The 21,915-nt window shown below is 39.1% G+C and overlaps 1 protein-coding gene and 1 non-coding gene across 2 annotated transcripts; one reads left to right on the forward strand and one right to left on the reverse strand.

Annotated features, from left to right (window-relative positions):
* Positions 1-289: 289 nt before the first annotated feature.
* On the reverse strand, positions 290-396 carry LOC145055937 (small nucleolar RNA R71). Its single transcript, XR_013685481.1, has one exon. It is a non-coding gene; the product is annotated as a small nucleolar RNA R71 (small nucleolar RNA).
* Positions 397-1,727: 1,331 nt separating this feature from the next.
* On the forward strand, positions 1,728-2,165 carry LOC145049362 (uncharacterized). Its single transcript, XM_078997781.1, has one exon. The coding sequence runs from the start codon at positions 1,728-1,730 to the stop codon at positions 2,163-2,165; it is 438 nt and encodes a 145-aa protein (XP_078853907.1).
* The last annotated feature ends 19,750 nt before the right edge of the window (positions 2,166-21,915 follow it).

Raw genomic sequence — 21,915 nt, forward strand, 5'->3', positions numbered from 1 at the left:
TTTTGAGCTCAAGGGTCATATCCTAGCTTTACTTAAAGAAATCCCTTTCACTGGCAAAGATCACGAAGATGCCTATAAGCACTTGGATGAAGTTAATTATGTAGTTGATTATTTCAATGTTCCCAACGTGCCTCGGGAAACTCAGCTACTTCGCATGCTTCCGGTTACTTTGAAGGGTGCTGCAAAGGATTGGCTCAAGTCACTCCCCCCCCCCCCCAGATCCATTACTACATCGGCCTAACTGAAAGAAGAGTTCATTGATCAATTCTGCCCACCATCCAAGATATCTAAGCTCAAGAAAGCCATAGCTAATTTTGAACAACAAGCTGGAGAGTCACTATATGAAGCTTGGGAGAGGTACAAGACCTTCCTAAGGAACTGCCCACATCACGACCTCAATAGTCATCAAGAAGTCTCCATCTTTTATGATGGAGTAAATGTTACAACAAGGCAACTACTTGACTCGCAAGGTCCACTTACAAAGAAGGAACCTCCAGTAATAAAGCAGCTAATTGAAGAATTCTCTAAGCATTCTAGAGAATACCATAATCCAAGAAATGATGTAACAAGGGGATCCGCCTATGCAGCTTCAGAAGACTTATCAGCAGTAATGGCCATGTTAAAAAACATGATAGGAGGATGGACAAAATAGACCAAACGATACATGCTATACAGGTGGGGTGTGAAAACTGCAATGGGCCTCATCTTACTAGAGACAGCGACTTAGATGAAAATGGCAACAAGAAAGTGCAAGTATGTTACTCAAGTGGGGACTGATATGATGAAGATTGGTGAAAACCAAAGAAAGAGTGGCTCCCTTATGAACAGTACAAGAAGGCTAAGGATGAGAAGTATAGGCAGAAAGGAAGAGGTTTTTATCAAAAGGAGGAGTCAGCTCAAGAAAGAAAACCAAGTTTGGAAGAAATGCTTACCAAATTTGTAGCTGCTTCAGCAAAGAGACATAGTGATCATGATGTTGCAATTCAAGAAACAAGAACAATGCTTAGAAACCAGCAAGCATCTATTCACAACATAGAAACACAGCTAGGGCAACTTGCTTAACAAATCAACCAAAGATCATCGGGCGAACTTCCTAGTAAAACTGAAAATAACCCACGAGGCGCTCACATAAATATAGTAACAACAAGAGGTGGAAAAATAATCACTCCTCTAGCCCCTATTCATAATGAAGCACCCGAAGAATTACAGAAGGATGATGCAGAAAGTCAAGACCAAAATCAAAATCTTCATGGAACAGAGCCTACTCGCTGAGTCTAGAATATGGACTCGGCGAGTCCACTGCCAAACCCGAAAGATCAGATCCCTGAAAATCCCTATTAGCCTCCATTGCCATATCCAACCCGAGCTAAGAGAGAGAAGCAGGAAGAGGAGTACCAGAAGTTTCTTGATCATATCAAAGCTCTTCAAATCAACATACCCTTCATCGAAGTTGTCGCACAAATGCCAAAATATGCAAAATTCCTTAAGGAAATTCTCACGAATAGAAGGAAGATAGAGGAAGTGAAAAAGGTAGTTCTTAATGAAAACTGCTCAACTGCCATGCTAAATAAGCTACCAAAGAAGAAGGGTGACCCGGGGAGTTTAACTTTGCCTTGCCAATTTGGTAACTTGGCTACCATTCATGCTTTGGCCGATTCGGGAGCAAGTGTAAAACTCATGACATATTCTTCAAGAAGCTGGATCTCCCAGAACCAAGGCCAATTCGTATGGCGATTCACTTAGCAAACAAGAAAGTCACTTTTCCAAGAGGCATATGTGATGACTTACTGGTCAAGGTGGACAAGTTTGTATTTCCCGCAGATTTCATAATTCTAGATATGCAGGTGGATCCTCAAGTCCCGATCATCCTTGGAAGACCCTTCCTCAACACTGCAAGTGCTATAGTAGACATGAGGGACTCGAAGCTTACTTTATGGGTAGGAGATGATTCAGTCACTTTTGGGGTTGATCAAGCTATGAAGTATGCAAGGAATAGTTATGACATGGCATTCACAATTGACATGCTTGATAAATTAATGGAGGAATGCAAAAGTGAATATCCCAACAAGTCCACAATTTTCGATGAAGAATTTGATGCTGAAAAAGACTTAATGGAGATCGAGAGGCTGCTGGAAGAAGCTGAGTTTGAAGAATTGATGAAATAATCTGACAGATCAACTCGCCGAGTAGTGCCGATCTACTCGCCGAGCCCAAGCGAAGGAAAAATGGAATTCGTGAATTCAGCTGCAAACTCGCCGAGTCCCTTACCTGCACTCGGCAAGTACAACCAACAGAACCCAAAATCCGAGCTCAAAACGTTACCAAATCTAAAAAGGAAGAACTAGTTCAAGTTTTGAAGAAGCGAAAGCGGGCCATAGCATGGAGCATTACCGACATCAAGGGAATCAGCCCCTCTTATTGTTCTCACAAGATTAATCTGGAAGAAGGAGCAAAGTCAGTTGTATAGCACGAAAGACGATTAAACCCAAATATCCAAGAAGTGGTCAAGAAGGAAGTGGTCAACCCTTTAGATGTGGGGATTATATATTCCATTTCCGACAGTCCGTGGGTGAGTCCGGTCCAAGTGGTGCCCAAGAAAGGAGGGATGACGGTCTTAACCAACGAAAAGAATGAGCTTATTCTGATACGAACGGTAACCGGTTGGAGAGTGTGCATCGATTATCGAAAGCTAAACGATGCCACTCGTAAAGACCATTTCCCTTACCTTTCATTGATCAAATGTTAGAAAGATTATCGGGTCATAGTTATTATTGCTTTCTAGACAGATTTTCGGGTTATTTCCAAATACCCATAGACCCAATGGACCAAGAAAAGACCACATTTACTTGCCCAAGTGGGACTTTTGCTTACCGACGCATGCCCTTTGGGCTATGCAATGCACCCACGACATTTCAAAGGTGCATGACAGCCATATTCCACGATATGGCGGAAAAATTCATGGAAGTCTTTATGGACAATTTTTCTGTTTTTGGATCTTCCTTCCATGATTGTCTCACAAATCTTGACTTAATGCGTGCTAGGTGTGAAAAAACCGACTTAGTCCTTAATTGGGAGAAATGTCACTTTATGGTCAAGGAGGGTATAGTGTTAGGCCACAAGGTTTCGAAATTGGGAATTGAAGTGGATCGGGCAAAGATTGACACCATTGCCAAATTACCCCCACCAACTAATGTGAAGCACATTAGAAGTTTTCTAGGTCAAGTAGGTTTCTACCGGCATTTTACAAAAGATTTTTCTAAAATAACTAGACCTCTAACACAATTGCTTTTAAAGGATGCGCCATTTTATTTTACTAAAGAGTGTTTACAGGCATTTGAATTCTTAAAGGAAAAATTGACTAATGCCCCGATCATTATTGCACCAAATTGGGATTTACCATTTGAAATAATGTGTGATGCTAGTGACATTGCATTAGGAGTTGTCCTTGGTCAAAGGGTTGATAAGCACGTTCGACCCATTTATTATGCTAGTAAAACTTTAAATCCGGCCCAAGAGAATTACACCACCACGGAAAAAGAATTATTAGTTGTGGTGTATGCTTTTGATAAATTACGCCCTTATTTAGTTTTATCTAAAACAACTGTTTTTACTGACCACTCTGTTATCAAGTATTTGTTTGCCAAACAGGATGCCAAGCCAAGATTGATACGATGGGTTCCACTTCTTCAAGAGTTTGACATAGAGATACGCGACAAAAAGGGAATGGAGAATGTAGCAGCCGACCACTTGTCAAGGATTGAAAACCCGCAATTGCAAGAAGATAGAGTTGGAGATGACTTCCCCGACGACTACATTATGGTGACCGTGGGAGAATAGTCATGGTTCACAGATATAGCTAATTACTTAGCTAGCAAATACATCCCAAAAGATCTTACCAGCCAACAAAAGAAGAAATTCTTTTCCGAAATAAAGTATTACTTTTGGGATGAGCCATACCTTTTCCGAAGCTGTGCGGATGGAATCATACGAAGATGCGTGTTCGGGAATGAAAGCCGGAAAATTTTGGAGCATTGTCATAGCGGGCCCACGGGTGGACATCATGGAGCACATTACACTGCTAAGAAGATCTTTGACATTGGGTTTTACTGGCCCATGATTTTTAAAGATGCAGCCCAATTTGTCAAAGAATGTGATGCATGTCAAAGAGCAGGAAACATTTCATCCCTAAATGAAATGCCACAACATAGTATTCAAGTGTGCAAAGTATTTGATGTGTGCGGGATCGATTTCATGGGACCATTTCCCATGTCCAAAGGCAACAAATACATATTGGTGGAAGTGGATTATGTATCCAAGTGGGCGGAGGCACAAGCTTTGCCAACTAATGATGGTTGGGTGGTGGTGCGCTTTTTAAAGAAGTTATTTTCAAGATTTGGAGTCCCGAAAGCCCTTATAAGTGACCGAGGCACTCATTTTGCCAATGATCAACTAGAGAATGTGCTAAGGAAATATGGGGTAACCCATAAATTTTCTACATCCTAACATCCACAAACTAGTGGACAAACCGAAGTGACAAATAGAGCCTTAAAGAGAATCTTGGAGAGATCGGTGGGGAGCAATCGGAAAGAATGGTAGGATAAGCTAGATGATGCACTTTGGGCCTTCCGTACAGCTTTCAAAACACCTATTGGTACTACACCATATAGGCTAGTTTATGGAAAGCAATGTCATTTACTGGTGGAGATCGAGCATAAAGCTTTTTGGGCTTTAAAAATGTGCAACTTCAACATGGTGGAGCTCAAGAACAACCGGTTAATGCAAATGAATGCTCTTGAGGAACTTAGAAATGATGCTTACACTAGTTCTTTAATTTATAAAGAGAAAACCAAGAGTTGGCATGACAAGAGAATCAAGGGAAATAAAGAATTTCATGAAGGGCAAAAGGTGTTGCTCTTTAATTCAAGACTAAAACTCTTCTCGGGCAAACTCAAGTCAAGATGGGATGGTCCTTTTCTAGTGAAGAAGGTGTTTCCACATGGTGCTATAGAGTTATTATCAAAAGATGGTACCCTTTTCAAGGTTAATGGACATAGGGTCAAAAGATATGAAGAAGGAGTCCCAAGGAATGAAGGAATGGAAGAGTTCCTGTTGCAGGAAGGAATTGCAGCAACGTAGAATGGGAGGAGTCCAGCTAATGACTCCTTAAAAAGAAGCGCTTCCAGGAGGCAACCCGAGTTTAGAGTTTGCATTTATTTTTCCTTTATTTTCTTTTTAATTTCTTAGGATCTGTTTCATTCTTCTTCTGAAAATATGTTCTAAATGATTTCTTGAGGGCAAGCAAAGCTTAGAGTGTGGGGTGGTAGTTTAAAAATAAGGAGACATCCTGTGGCTCTCTTTTCGTCACATCACCTCTAAATCATCTCAAGCCCACGCCAAAAACAAGTAAGAAGCTTTGAAGCAGAAAGAGATCCACTTACCTAATGCAGTGGACTGGGATTGGCTGGGAAATGTTGGGCTGGAAGAGGAATTGACGCCATATTTGGTGAAGGAATGCAATGTAGGAGATACTACCATCATATGTGATGGTTGCTTACAATTGTTCAAGATCCAAGAACCGGTGTTTGTTGAATTGCGCTGGGAATTCTTCGCTACCATCTCATTCTGGGGAGGTAGTGAGTATTATAATCCCAATGTGATTTCCTTTTCTCTTGGTGGGGAGCTGCGACAATGCAGCATGGCTGAGTTTTCGTGGAGGATTGGCATTTATGAGCAAAGTACCATGTTGAATGAAGACTTTGAAGCTTTCTTGGAGAATTGCCACAAAGATCTCCCCGAAGCAGTGGTTGCTTCTACCTGGTGGAGTACTATTGCCAACCGGGTAAGCATCCCATCGTCCGCATAGAAGGGCTGTAACGCCTGTGTTTCCGGACTTGCCATTTTTAGCAATGTAATAGTCTAGGTTAACCTTTGTAACCCGTTTTGAAATAATAAGAGTGTATTATTTGAGTATTATGTGTTTTGTGCTTAATTGCTTAATTATGTGGTTTGATTAATTAAGAATAAAATAAGCGTCAAAATTTAAGTGTAAAATAAACTTGATATCTTTGGATAATGTTGTAGTAGTTGAAACGAGGTTTCCGAATATATATAGAACGCCCAAATCTGACTTCGTATGAGGAAGTTATTATTTATCGAAGTTTCGGCTTAGCGGTATGCAGCCTGAAATACTCGATTTGAGATCGAGCGGTATTTAGCTGAAACAATCTAAACGAGAATCGAAGATCTCGTTGTTGGTATCGAAGCGATGAAAAGTTAGGCGAGAACGGACGTCAAATGAAGAAGTTATAAATTTATAACGAAGTTTTTCTGTCCCGGCCTATTAAAAATAAATAATAAAAATAAAGTTAAAATTAGTTGACGAAGTCTAAACGAAAGTTGTAGAGCGTAGTCTCACCTTCGCGTGGATATAAAGAACATCGAAAACGGAGTTCGTATGAAGAAGATATGAACTTTCGAAGTTTATTAAATAATTAATAATTAAATTTAATTATTAAATCCCGGTATTATCCGAAGACGAGTCATCGGACTCATCCGAAGTACGCCCCGCGTACTAGCCTACGCCCCGCGTACACCGAGGTATGTCGACATTCGCACTCGAGTCTTCGGATATGTAAGCAATGACGTTTCGGAGCAATACGCCCCGCGTACTCCGAGGTTCTAGCCTCTATAAATAGGATCCGAAGGCAGCCAACTCCTTTGCTATTTTTCTCTCTTCTTTCTCCCGTTTTGCCTCGATTTACGTGCCAGAAGTACCCCGAAGCCCCGGTAATATTCTCGAGCCCCAAAGCAAGTCCCAAGATCCCGAAGATCCCGAGAAGTGCGGTTCCCGAGCCGAAGCTCTGCCCGCGAGAAGTTCAATTTTTGTAGAGATCTTCCAGATCTGCTGAGGATTACTACTTCTGCAAGTCGTAGTGTCGTCCGATCATCTTCTGATCAAGTGAGTGCATACTACCTTTCATAAACACGATAATAATACAAGTATGGTTTGAGTGTATTAAGTATATTGTTGTTTATATGTGGGAGTGTGTAGTTACTTTTTTCTATCTCATAGATATGATTTATTCTCTATGAAATACGTGTTATGTGTGTGTGCCTCATCTGTTATGTGAAATATGTGTTGATTAAAGCATGCTATACAGGTTTTTAAACTATGTATAAAATGTATATTTTTATCTACTAATATGTTGGGTAGAACATGGGTAGATAGTTGGTGTGTAATAAACAGATGAGAGGCCTCGTTGTTGTTTGATTTAGTCATCTAGCGGAGTTTAGATGACGACCATGGACTTTTCTAGATAGTCTTGTGGAACATTAGCAGGTTCGCCACCTGTAGGTGTTAATGAACTTGGGTGTTCATTCGCTGTACTCCATCCCCCTCATGGTTGCCTTATTTGACTTATATTGCTGAGGAACCCCCGAAGCATGTGTAGTCGCCCCGATGAAATATTCTTAGACTAGGTCCTTTATGTTAGTTGTCTTAGGGACATAAAGTGAGAATAACGGGAATGGGTAACTGGGTTATTGTTGGTTGGTGGAAATTAAATATAATTATTATTGTGGATTGAAAACCCTATATGCTCACCAAGCTCCAAAGCCTGACCCACTCAGTTTTATTTCTATTACAGGAAGTGGCGTGAGGGCATAAGATGGATGAACCATCAAGTTGTTTTGTTTACAAGTCTGTATATGTATATATTTGTTGAATGACTTGTAATGTTATCGTTTATGCTTATTGGTCTGTATCGGAACATGACACCCCGAGTTTTGATTATATAATGAAAATATATTTCTTTTATGAAAAGCTTTGGTAAACATTGTTTTATCATGTTTTGTTTTTTGGAACAAATTCCGCAACTCTTTCAAATCAAAATGATTTACTCTGAAATTATTTTAAAAGCATAAATGAAAATCGGCCTTTTCTGGCCGAGATTTTGGGGATGTCACAGTTGGTATTAGAGCATTAGTTTAAGCGAACTAGGAATTTGTAGGATTTCTAGACTTAAACTTAGAATGCTAAGTGAAATTTTGAGATGCGTGTCTGTTATATTTTAGACACGAGCACTAGTTTATTTTAGGAAAGTTGCCTAAAATGCTTTTATGTGCTAAATGTTATATGTTGCCATATATGATATTATTTGTTCGGATCTATGGTCTGTTGCCGACCGGATCTAGAAACCTTATGTGTGTAGGATTCTAAGCGTACGTCTACGAATTTAGAACTAGCATGTAAACGTTTCGGAGTGATAAGGATGATTTGAATATCTATTGTGATTGAGGATCTAATTTCACCTTATTCGGTGTGTAGATCAAAATGGTGAGAACAAGATGTGGAGTTGGAAATGCTGATGAAAACAGGAATCAACCACCAGTGATTGAACAAATACTTGTCGTAGCAGCAGCACCTGAGCCAATAACCATGGCTGGTGTGCAAATGATGATTCAAACAATGTTGGATCGTCAAATGGATGAAACTAGACGGTTGCTTCAACAGAGTCGTGAAGAACTGTCAATTCGTGTGGAAGAGCCTGAATTAAATGAAGGGCACTTGGAAGGTGGAAACTTCAGTGGGTCTATTGGTCAAGCCAACCCACCGATAGTTAGGCAAGATAACCATGATGGAAGGAATGATGGAATGGGATGCAAGTACAAGAACTTTCTAACTTGCAAACCATCGACCTTCAATGGAAAGAAGGATCCGATCGGAGTTATGGATTGGATCTCGGAGATGGAATTGGCCTTTATGACTTGTGGTTGCAGAGGTAAGTTGCAGACTATCTATGCAGTGCGACAGTTCCGAGGTGGAGCCGTTCGTTGGTGGAACACTCTAGGGAAGACTTTAAGCCCTAATGAGCCACTTCAATTGTCAGGGGCAGAATTCTTGGTGCAGTTCAAGCGCAAGTTCTGCTCGGCTCAAAATCTGTTGGAACTAGAGAACAAGTTTCTGACATTGACGAAAGGCAGCATGTCAGTTGATGAATACACCAATAGCTTCACCGATAAGATGGAGTTTGCCTTGCGTATCGTCCCAGACGAGGTGACAAAGGTGGACCGGTATGCAAAGGGACTCCCATGGGAGTACGAGGTGCCAGTACGTCAGGCACATACTCTAGAGGCAACTATCTGGGCTGCCAAGTCTGTTGAGAACATGATTAAAGGGAGAACCACCGACAAGGTTGATGTTGGTGAGAAGAGAAAGTTTGAGGGAACATTTGGTTCCGGTAAGAAAGGTAAATTTTCGAAATCTGGTTCGAAAAAGTTTGGAGGAAAAGGAGGTGAAGCGAAGTGGTGTGATAAGTTTAAGAAAAATCACTTTGGGAAATGTAGCGAGGATGTAACCTGCTACAAGTGTGGAAAGGTTGGACATTTTGCCAATGAATGTCCGAACAACAAAAGGATGTGTTTTGGTTGTAATGAAGAGGGGCACATTTTGAAAGACTGTCCGAAGAAGAAGGAGGCACCTAGACCCAACATTCCAACAAAGCCGAAAGCGAGAGCCTTCCAGATGACACTTGAGGCCGCGAAAGATGAAGCTGATGTCGCTTCGGGTACCTTTCTCGTAAACGAATTACCTACTCAAATTTTGTTTGATTCTGGAGCCAACTACTCCTTTATTTCGCATTAGTTTGGTAGAAAGCTAGCTTTGCCTGTTGATAGACTAGATAATGCTTTATTAGTCGAAGTTGCTAGTGGCAAGTTTGTACCTGTTAGCCATCGTATGAAAAACATCTTAATCGACCTTAATGGTAATAAGTTTCTCGAGGAATTATTGCCTATCGAACTTAATGGTTTCGACATCGTTTTGGGAATGGATTGGCTTAGCGCCAATAATGCCGAAATTTTATGCAAGAAGAAGATAGTTAAAGTAAACCCGCCTGGGAAAGATTCGTTTATGGTGTATGGGGAAAAACGGCGAGTGAATTCTGGAATTATTTCCCTAATGAAAGCCAGAAAGTGTTTGACCAAGGGATGTACATCATATTTAGCATTCGTGATTGATGCTAAGAAGGAAAAGAAGGTGATGTAGAGTATTCCAGTGGTGTGTGATTATCTGGAAGTATTTCCCGAAGATCTTCCTGGATTACCACCTAATAGACGAGTGGAGTTCAGAATTGACTTGTTACCAGGAACCACGCCAATAGCAAAAGCACCTTAACGATTAGCACCGACGGAGATGAAGGAGCTGATGATGCAACTTCAGGAGTTATTGGACAAAGGTTTCATTAGACCAAGTTCATCACCCTGAGGAGCTCCGGTGTTGTTCGTAAAGAATAAAGATGGAAGTATGAGGATGTGCATCGATTACAGAGAGCTGAACAACGCAACAATAAAGAATAGATATCCGTTGCCGAGGATTGATGACCTATTTGATCAATTTCAAGGTTCGGGCTATTTCTCGAAGATCGATCTTAGGTCAGGATATCATCAGCTAAAAGTAAGAGAGCAAGATATCGAGAAGACTGCATTCAGAACTAAATATGGACACTACGAGTTCTTGGTTATGTCGTTTGGACTAACCAATGCTCACGCAACATTCATGGATCTAATGAATAGGGTTTGTAATCCTTCCCTTGATAAATCCGTGATAGTGTTCATAGACGACATTCTGATTTACTCGAAAAGCCAGGAGGAGCATGGCAGACACTTGCAAGAAGTGTTAGAAGTTTTGAAACAGGAGAAGCAGTATGCAAAGTTCTCCAAATGTGATTTTTGGATTCGTGAAGTCCAATTCTTAGATCACGTGGTCAACCAAGAAGGGATAATGGTTGATCCAGCAAAGATTGATGCTGTAATGAAGTTGGAACAACCGAAAAGTCCCACGGAGATTCGAAGCTTTTTAGGATTACCCGGATATTACCGAAGGTTTATCCAAGGCTTTTCTTCGATTGCTACTCCATTGACTGCTTTGACCCACAAAGGAGCTACTTATGCTTGGAGTGATAAGCATAAAGAAGCATTCAAGAAGCTAAAGAAGAAGCTATGTGAGGCACCAATACTTTCTCTACCTGATGGAGTTGAAGACTTTGCTGTCTATAGCGATGCGTCTGGTGTTGGATTGGGTTGTGTTTTAACCCAAAGAGAAAAGGTGATAGCATATGCGTCTCGGCAGCTGAAGGAGCATGAAAAGAATTACCCGACTCATGATTTGGAATTGGCAGCGGTAGTTTTCGCTCTGAAAATATGGAGGCATTACCTTTATGGCACGAAGTGCAAACTTTTTACTGATCATAAGAGTCTCCAATATCTCTTTAATCAGAAGGAATTGAATATGAGGCAACGATGCTGGCTGGAGTTACTCAAGGACTATGACTGTGAGATACTTTACCATCTCGGTAAAGCTAATGTTGTTGCTGATGCTCTCAGTCGGAAAGTCAATCTTGAAAGGAAAAGGCCAAGAGCGTTGAGAATTGAAGTTGTCTCAACCATTGTGGAAAGTATAAAGAAAGCTCAAGAGGAAGCTTCTGAAAAGAATGACCGAAAGGGGGAACGTTTAGGCAAAACATTGGTGTTCGGTGTAAACAGTCATGGACTGAAGGTGTTCCAAGATCGGATTTGGATACCTAAGACAGGGGGAATTAGAGATCTTCTGATGGAAGAAGCTCACAAGGCCATGTACGCAATTCATCCCGGTAGCACTAAAATATATAGGGACCTGAAACCCTACTACTGGTGGCCGACGATGAAGCTTGATGTTGCAAAGTATGTGGCCGAGTGTGTGACTTGTGCGAGAGTAAAGACACAACAACAGAAACCGTACGGGAGTTTAGAACCATTTCCTGTGCCTATGGGTAAGTGGGAAGACATTGCTATGGATTTTGTCACTAAACTGCCCAGAATAAAGAATGGTCACGACATGATTTGGGTGGTCGTTGATCGATTCACTAAGAGTGCGCATTTCACAGCAGCCAAGGAGAAATGGTCTATGGAAAAGCTTGCGAATTCTTATGTGAAGGAAATTGTGAGGCTTCACGGTGTTTCGTTAACGATTGTATCAGATCGTGATAGCCGTTTCACCTCAAGGTTTTGGAAAACTCTACAAGAGGAAATGGGTACCAAGTTGTGTTTAAGTATAGCTTACCATCCGCAGACTGATGGTCAGAGTGAAAGAACGATACAAACACTTGAAGATATGCTAAGAGCATGTACCTTGGAATTCCTAGGTAATTGGGATGAACATTTACCGTTGGTAGAATTTTCCAACAATAATAGTTTTCACTCGAGCATTAAGATGACACCTTATCAAGCTTTGTATGGACAGAAGTGTTGTACACTGTCTTGTTGGCTTGAGGCTGGGGAAAAGCAGTTTATGGGACTGGAGATGGTTCATCAAACTGCTGAAAAGTTGAAAATAATTAGGGAAACAATGTTAGCAGCTCAAGATCGTCAAAAGAGCTATGCTGACAAGAAGCGAAGACCGATGACTTTTGAAATTGGAGATTCGATTTTGCTTAAAGTCTCGCTGTGGAAGGGACTTATAAGATTTGGTAAAAGGGGAAAGTTGAGTCCAAGGTTTATTGGACCGTTTAAAGTTCTTCAGAAGATTGGGAACCAAGCTTACAAGCTCGAATTACCCGAAGAACTGAACGGAATTCACAACACTTTTCATGTGTGTTATTTGAGGAAGTTCACGGGAGAAGTTCCCGACATAATTCCAATTTCTGAATTGTGAATTGATGAGAACAAAAGGTTGATTGAAGAACCAGAGGCAATTGTTGACCGAAAGACTAAGAAGTTGCGACGCAAAGTGGTTGGGTTAGTGCTTGTCCGATGGAAACACACGAATGGGCCGAATCTCACCTGGGAGACGGAGAGTGACATGTTGAGTCGCTATCTGCATTTGTTTGTTGATGTGTGATTCCGGGGACGGAATCATTCTAAGGTGGAGAGAATTGTAACGCCTGTGTTTCCGGGCTTGCCATTTTTAGCAATGTAATAGTCTAGGTTAACCTTTGTAACCCGTTTTGAAATAATAAGAGTGTATTATTTGAGTATTATGTGTTTTGTGCTTAATTGCTTAATTATGTAGTTTGATTAATTAAGAATAAAAATAAGTGTCAAAATTTAAGTGTAAAATAAACTTGATATCTTTGGATAATGTTGTAGTAGTTGAAACGAGGTTTTCGAATATATATAGAACGCCCAAATCTGACTTCGTATGAGGAAGTTATGATTTATCGAAGTTTCGGCTTAGCAGTATGCAGCCTGAAATACTCGATTTGAGATCGAGCGGTTTTTAGCCGAAACAATCTAAACGAGAATTGAAGATCTCGTTGTTGGTATCGAAGCGATGAAAAGTTAGGCGAGAACGGACGTCAAACGAAGAAGTTATAAATTTATAACAAAGTTTTTCTGTCCCGGCCTAGTAAAAATAAATAAAAAAAATAAAGTTAAAAAAAGCCAACGGAGTCTAAACGAAAGTTGTAGAGCGTAGTCTCACCTTCGCGTGGATATAAAGAACGTCGAAAACGCAGTTCGTATGAAGAAGATATGAATTTTCGAAGTTTATTAAATAATTAATAATTAAATTTAATTATTAAAAACCGGTATTATCCGAAGACGAGTCATCGGACTCATCCGAAGTACACCCCGCGTACTAGCCTACGCCCCACGTACACCGAGGTATGTCGACATTCGCACTCGATTCTTCGGATGCGCAAGCAATGACGTTTCGGAGCAGTACGCCCCGCGTACTCCGAGGTTCCAGCCTCTATAAATAGGATCTGAAGGCAGCCGACTCCTTTGCTATTTTTCTCTCCTCTCTCTCCCATTTTGCCTCGATTTGCGTGCCAGAAGTACCCCGAAGCCCCGGTAATATTTTCGAGCCCCGAAGCAAGTCTCGAGATCCCAAAGATCCCGAGAAGTGCGGTTCCCGAGCCGAAGCTCTGCCCGCGAGAAGTTCGATTTTTGTAGAGATCTTCCAGATCTGCTGAGGATTACTACTTCTGCAAGTCGTAGTGCTGTCCGATCATCTTCTGATCAAGTGAGTGTATACTACCTTTCATAAACACGATAATAATACAAGTATGGTTTGAGTGTATTAAGTATATTGTTGTTTATATGTGGGAGTGTGTAGTTACTTTCTTCTATCTCATAGATATGATTAATTGTCTATGAAATACGTGTTATGTGTGTGTGTGCCTCATCTGTTATGTGAAATATGTGTTGATTAAAGCATGCTATACAGGTTTTTAAACTATGTATAAAATGTATATTTTTATCTACTAATATGTTGGGTAGAACATGGGTAGATAGTTGGTGTGTAATAAACAGATGAGAGGCCTCGTTGTTGTTTGATTTAGTCATCTAGCGGAGTTTAGATGACGACCGCGGACTTTTCTAGATAGTCTTGTGGAACATTAGCAGGTCCGCCACCTATAGGTGTTAATGAACTTAGGTGTTCATTCGCTGTACTCCATCCCCCTCATGGTTGCCTTATTTGACTAATATTGCTGAGGAACCCCCGAAGCATGTGTAGTCGCCCCGATGAAATATTCTTAGACTAGGTCCCTTATGTTAGTTGTCTTAGGGAAATAAAGTGAGAATAACGGGAATGGGTAACTGGGTTATTGTTGGTTGGTGGAAATTAAATATAATTATTTATTGTGGGTTGAAAACCCTATATTCTCACCAGGCTCCCAAGCCTGACCCACTCAGTTTTATTTGTATTACAGGAAGTGGCGCGAGGGCATAAGATGGATGAACCATCAAGTTGTTTTGTTTACAAGTCTGTATATGTATATATTTGTTGAATGACTTGTAATGTTATCATTTATGCTTATTGGTCTGTATCGGAACATGACACCCCGAGTTTTGATTATATAATGAAAATACATTTCTTTTATGAAATGCTTTGGTAAACATTGTTTTATTATGTTTTGTTTTTGGGAACAAATTCTGCAACTCTTTCAAATCAAAAGGATTTACTCTAAAATTATTTTAAAAGCATAAATGAAAATCGGTCTTTTCTGGCCGAGATTTTGGGGATGTCACAAGAGCCACATTCGTTCACCGATCCACCGTCTCATCCATCATTTCGTCGCCAGCACTATTAATATGCGGAAGGACGATGACAAGGTCCCAACCCTTGACATCTTCTATCTTTGGAGTATTATTACTCCCGATGTTTTCTGCAAGCTCCCTACTGCATAGCCAAATATCTTGCGGATGGGGCTGTTAACGAGAAGGTGACCTCCAAAATCAATGGAGGGATGTTTGTCACAAGGCTTGCAAGATCATTTTGGGTATTGGATTTGCAAGAAGCAAGGGCGCTGACGGTCATTTCTCCCCCTCCGTTTAACACTACACTATATAGGAGGGCAATGATTGTGGAGAAGTTTGGTGATTCTTTTTCTATTCCACATGCAGATGAGTCGATTATCCCCGAGGATCCAGGGACGACGGGTGAGGCAACGGAGTGAGCGGGTATGAGAAGATTCACCGGTTATTCCGGTGGAGGAAGAGAACGATGGGTGGAACCAAATTGAGTATCCGGGATACTTGGATGATATTGGCAGAGGGGTCAATTATAATAATCAATCATTTGAATATCTCTTCCAACAAATGAATATCGACCCAAGACCTGGACCCGGTTATCCTTATATTATGAATTGGGAGGAAAGGATGAGGAGAGGCAATCAAGGAGGAGGAAGTGAAGTTGGAGAAGCTTACATGGAGGAAGAAGATTGAAGAATTTATGTTGTGTGTTTTTATTATTTATGGTGTTTGATTTGAACAAATGTTAAACTTGGATGATTTTGTTTCTTTTAGGACTTTTATTGCTTTCACTTTTGGTTACATATTTTTCAGGATTGGAAGGTTAGGATGCATATAGAAGTTTTAAGGGTCGAGGTTCAAGTGAGGAAGTGAGGAATGTTCAAATAAGAGTGCGAAGTTTTGTCATTAAGGTTGAGTCTGTTAGAGGTGGGAGTGATAAAGAGTGTTGTTGCTGAAGTAATTAGAGGAAGAGTCACTGAATTATCCCAATTCAGAACCTTAATCGAGAAAAAACGAGCTGAACAATTTTTTCTCAACACAGCGCCTACTCGTCGAGTGCACATATTATACTCGGTGAGTACATGGGTGATTATACGATATAACTGCAAGTTGGCAACAAACTCGCCGAGTACACGATTCTACTCGCCGAGTAGATCAACATTTTTCGAGTTCCAGAGCTGTTTTGGGCACTTTCATTGAAGTACTGGTCCATTTTTCATGAAGAGTCATTACTGGAGGTTTCTAGGAGCTTTGTCCAACATTTTTGACTTATTTGCATGTCTACCACACAAGATTTTGACACCAAGACATAGATGAGTTGTTCCCATGTTCAAAGTCAATTGAAGATGGAGTTGAAGAGAAGAGATATCAACCTAACAACTGCTACCCCAGGGGAGTTTGTTCCAATTCTCTCTATATTTCATATTTTTATTTTTGGATGATATGCAAAGAGGACATTGCATAAATTAAGTATGGGGTAGGGGGTTGGTTAATTTCTAGTAAATTGATAATCTTAATATCCTAATTTAGGTTTGTTTTAAAAATTTTTGCATACCAAAAATGTATCTTAGGAATTAATTTAGAAAATTTTGGTAAAAAGTAATTAGGATTCCATGTTAGAATTGTGTTGATAATTGCATGAAAACCCAAATGTTTAGTTGAGCCTATATACATTATAGTGTATTTGTGGCCTCCTTATTCTAGTGAAATCATGGGACAAAAACACAACCTTGCTCAGCCTGAAGGATGAAATATATTTAGCATTGTGTACCAGAAATGTATCCAGGAAAATTATTATCGTTAGCCAATAAAGGTTGAAGTTGAGCGCCCCTGCTTAAGCATGTAGGGTTTTGAGTGGAAAAAGTGAGGTACATGTAAAAAAAGAGAGAATTACAAGGAAAAGTTTGAAGAATTATGAAGCAAATAAAGTGAAGAAATTCTAAAGTAATTCAAAAGTTGAAGATACCAAAAATTAAACAACAAGGTGGTGAATTCAAGTAAATAAAAGGTCAAATTATCGAGAAAGTGAAGAATTCCAAAGAGCTCCAATGTGGTATCATAAATTGTAATTCTAGATTATGTATTCTTGGGTTGCTCAACCAAAAATACCTTGAGGATAAGAGGTTTTATGCGGATGGATTCGGATGGATGCATAAAATGAGCATACTTCGGGGTGAGTGGGCGAATGTTTATGAGGATTGTGAGTATTTAGAGTATGGGGGGTATTTAGGAAAATTTTAGACACAAATGCATGCATTGCGGTCTCGGCATAACGGTTGGGTTAGATTGGAGTTGTCATATGTGGTTCTAATATGTTAAAATTCAGTTTTGCTTGGGGGCAAGCAAAAGTCAAGTGTGGGGTATTTTGATATTTGCATAATTAGTCATATGTTTAGTATACATTTCATACATTTTTAGCTAATTATGTGCATAATGTGGACAAAAGGTACTTAATAATGCTTAAATTTTGTTTTCAGTCCAAAAGGCATGCTTGGAAGTAAAAGGAACAAGGAGAAGCAATTAGAGACCAAAGAATGAAGAAAGAGGAACAAAAATACACGAACTCGGCGAGTCCGCGAGGCTACTCGGCGAGTACTTAAGAATATTCTCGAAGATAAGTCAAGACTCCTGGAAAAAGATGGATTCCATGCGTCTACTCGACGAGTTGGCCGATCTACTCGCCGAGTATTTCCTATTTGGTGATTATTATAAATATCGAGTCTTTATCCGAATCGCGGGGGGGGGGGGGGGGGGGGGGGGGGGCGAGGGGGACTTCTAGCATTTTGGGAGCTGCACCTGCGATTGAAGAACCCTTTGGAGAGCTGAGAAACCCTAACCTTCGATCCTTTGAAGAATCAAGGCAATTTAGGTTATACATTCCACTTAATCTTAGGAATTAAGCATGTCTAGCCTAGTTGAATTTGTTTTTGAGTTTGTTTTTACTGTGACTATGAACTAAATTCTTTTTGTTTCTGTTTGGGGAAGACCAAGTTATTCCTATGGTTTAATTATTACTTTTTGATTGATTGTTTATTGGTGATCTTATTAAATTAAGTTTGTTAAAGAACCGTATGCATTAACCACAACTATTTTCTGTTAATTGGAAGACAATTAAGCTGCATGAACATCTCTTAGTTGTTAACCTCATATGTTTATGTGAACACTTTATCATATGCCTAGGAATAATGAATATGAAACTAGGATTAATTAGAGAATGGGTAAATTAATGTGTGAGCTTTTTTGAGAAACCAACAAACAAGAGGTTAATTGAAACACCAACTTGATTAACCAATTACAAATCTTATTTAATCCAAATAATTCAACTAGGAAATTAATTAGTTTAAACAATTGGCCACTGCTTGAATTGATTAATTGTCTAAGGTTTAGTAGTAATGAACATGAACCTAACCACTATAAATGTTAACCAATAACAATTGATCTATCATACAAATAACCATAGGAGTGAATTGGTTGGACCTAAACAGAAAACCTTTATTAAATTTGGTGAATTTGTTATTTGTCTCAGTTGCTTAGTTAATTAAGTGCTTACGTGGTATGTTTAAGTTTCTAGTCTTGTAAAACTAGAGAAAAACCCTTTTACTTTTATTACTTGCTTAGTTAAAATTAGTTATTAGTTTAATTTCCGTTCCCTGAGTTCGACACCCTACTTATCCAACTATACCACTAAAAGACAGGTTCACTGCCTTTGTGTGCTTAATTTATCAACTAAAAGTAGGAATAAAACCAGTGCATTTTATACACATCATAGCTTCAAGCTCTTATGTTGCTCACGGGTTTAAGAGAAAATAACAAGAAGTTTTCTAGACCAAAAACTTGCATCGTCTCCATGTATAAGACACCCTATATATAACCCCATCTAAGCATGGTGTCTTAAATATAATATTCAAAAGTATAGGCTATAAAGGAAAGGCATGGGGAACATCATGATAGAGGTTGACAAGCAACCTCCATACCCTTACAACTTTCGGCCATATGGCCTAAATAATATAAATAATGTTCATTAGTCCTTTAACCATGGTAGAGTTAGCCTTTGATTTAATCATGGTTAACCAAAGTATCCAAAACTTTGTACATGACTTATTATATGATTCCTTACCAAATAAAGACTATTTTTTCTACTTCTTACAATATTGTTATCATAGAACAATAATTTTTCTGTAATTAAATACAAGAGTTGAATTTATTTATTAATAACAAATTACTTAATAAATATTCAATAAGTACCAACTTGATTAAGGTGTGACCCTATAGGATCATATGTCATTAGCAATGTCACTCAATAATGATTCTTGGGCATATAGATCTAACAATCTCCCACTTGCACAAGATTCATTATAGACTAACATTGACAATAGTTGGTGTCTAGAAATGCGCTACTACGCCTAATAACACATAAGGGGTGCCATCAATCAACATCCAATTCCAGGAGATCACTAGGTATAATTGAAGTCTAAGGTAAGTGTATCAATATTCTCTTTGTTACATACATCATATATGAGACATGGAATGTGATCATCCTCATTTTCCATCCAACTTATAAGAAAGGCACCTTAGATGTCTAACTCTCTACACATAAGAGGAACAAATCCTATCTTGACTACATACATACTCTCATATAGTTCATGCTCTATCCAACAAAGGCTTTTATAACTACATGGTTACGAACATCCTTTAACCATGTCAAAGTATAACAATCCCCATACTTGAGTTCTCCAATATGCATATTAGGTTGAAAGTCATAAACATATTTACCTGTGATCAAGATTCACTTATAATATCGATCTATAAAGTGACTCTTGATGTGGGTTATTTCCAATAGTTATTCTCAAACAATTACATATGAATTTGGATGCAACACATTGCTATTTCACCTCTTGAAATCATCCAAGCCGATGCATATTAGTCTTAATTCACAGTTGCTCCCGCAACAGTGACTGACTATGGACAAATTTTGAATAATTACATTATTTAAGGATTGAGTAACATGCTAATATAGAACACAATAATATTCAACACAAAAGTGATGTATCATATTTAGAGGAGATTACATATCATTGCTACATAGTGCTGAATATCCAGATATTAGTCAAGTACATATTTAAATCCAATCACTAGTTAATCGTAGACCAATTGCTTTTGCAAGACTCTCAAACTTGCTTTGAGGTAGAGCCTTTATTAATGGATTTGCTAGATTATCATTTGTGTGAATCTTTTCAATGCGTGCATTTCCCAATTCTAATTCCTAACGAATGAAATTAAATTTTCGTTGAATTTGTCTGGTCTTGTTGGTAACCATCAGCTCTCTTGCGATAGTAATGGCACCAGTGTTGTCACAAACCATCTCAATGGCATTTTGGATGCTTGGAATAACATCCAGATCACCAATGAATTTCTTCATCCAATCAACTTCTTGAGCCGCTTCACACACAGCTATGTACTCTGATTCTGTTGTAGAAAGTGCAACCACTTCTTGCTTTGAATTCTTCCAAGTAATGGCTCCTCCATTAAGTGTGAATACATATCCCTACTGTGATCGTGAGTTATCTCGATCAGTGTTGAAACCAACGTCAATGTAACATCTTACAGTAAGCTCTTCTTTAACTCCTCCATAGACCAGAAACATATCTTTAGTTCTTCTTAAGTACTTAAGTATGTTCTTTATAGCCACCCAATGTTTTTTTGCTAAGGTTATCTTGAAACCAACTAGTTATACTAATAGCATAAGCTACATCTAGCCTTGTACATGTCATAGCATACATAACTGAACCAACCGTTGAAGCATACGGTATGTGTTTCATTCTTTTGATCTCCTATTTAGTTAGGGCTTTTAGCCTTAGAAAGAATGATACCAGACAGTATGGGAACAATTCCTCGTTTCGAGTTATCCATTGAAAAACGTTTTAAGATTTTGTCAATGTATGTACTCTAACTCAAATGAGTCTTTGGCATCTATCTCTTTAGATCCTAATACCGAGTATGTATGCATCATCCCCTAGATGTTTAATTTGAAAGGAGTTACTAAGGTAGGCCTTAGTCTCTTTCAATGTCGGGATATCTTTCCCAATTAGTAATATGTCATCAACATATAGAATTAGAAAAAGAATATGGCTCCCACTTGCTTTACGTATACACATGGTTCATCGGGACTTTTTGAAAAACCAAACTTTTTGATGTTTTTGTCAAGACGATGATACCAGGCCCTAGATGCTTGTTTCAATCCATAAATTGACCTCTTCAGTTTACACACCTTCTTTAGGTTATCTGGCTTGACAAAAACTTTAGGTTGTTCCATATAAACATCTTCCTCAAGATATCCATTAAGGAAAACGGTTTTGACATCCATTTGTCATATCTCATAGTCATAATATGTAGCTATGGCCATGATAATCCTATTAGATTTAATCTTAGCAACTGGTTAGAAAGTATCTTCATAGTCAACGCCTTGAATTTGAGTATATCCTTTCGTGACAAGTCGTGCTTTGAAAGTTTGTACATTTTTGTCATGAAGATCTTCTTCTTGAAGATCCACTTGCTTCCAACAACCCTGTTGTTCGGTGGTAAGTCAACCAAGTCCCATACTTGGTTTTCATTCATGGATTGAATTTCAGTTCTCTAGGCTTCAAGTCATTTGCCAAACTTTTGGTCTGCAATAGCAGCCTTGTAATTGATGGGCTTACATTGATCCATCAAGAAGAACTCCTTTTTAGGAATAACATATCCAAATCTGTTAAGTTCCTAACGAGTTCCACTGTAGCATCCTACAATTGGTGTGGTTTTTGGCATTTGAACGATAATTTCAGGTTCAAAAATTCTTTGTTGATTATAATTCTCAACTAAAGGTTGTGTCTCTCGAATTTCTTCGAGGTCAATGGGACTCCCACT

Source organism: Lactuca serriola, chromosome 5 (genome assembly GCF_051521515.1).
Source record: "Lactuca serriola cultivar US96UC23 chromosome 5, Lser_US96UC23_V15, whole genome shotgun sequence".
Classification (NCBI taxonomy): Eukaryota; Viridiplantae; Streptophyta; class Magnoliopsida; order Asterales; family Asteraceae; genus Lactuca; species Lactuca serriola.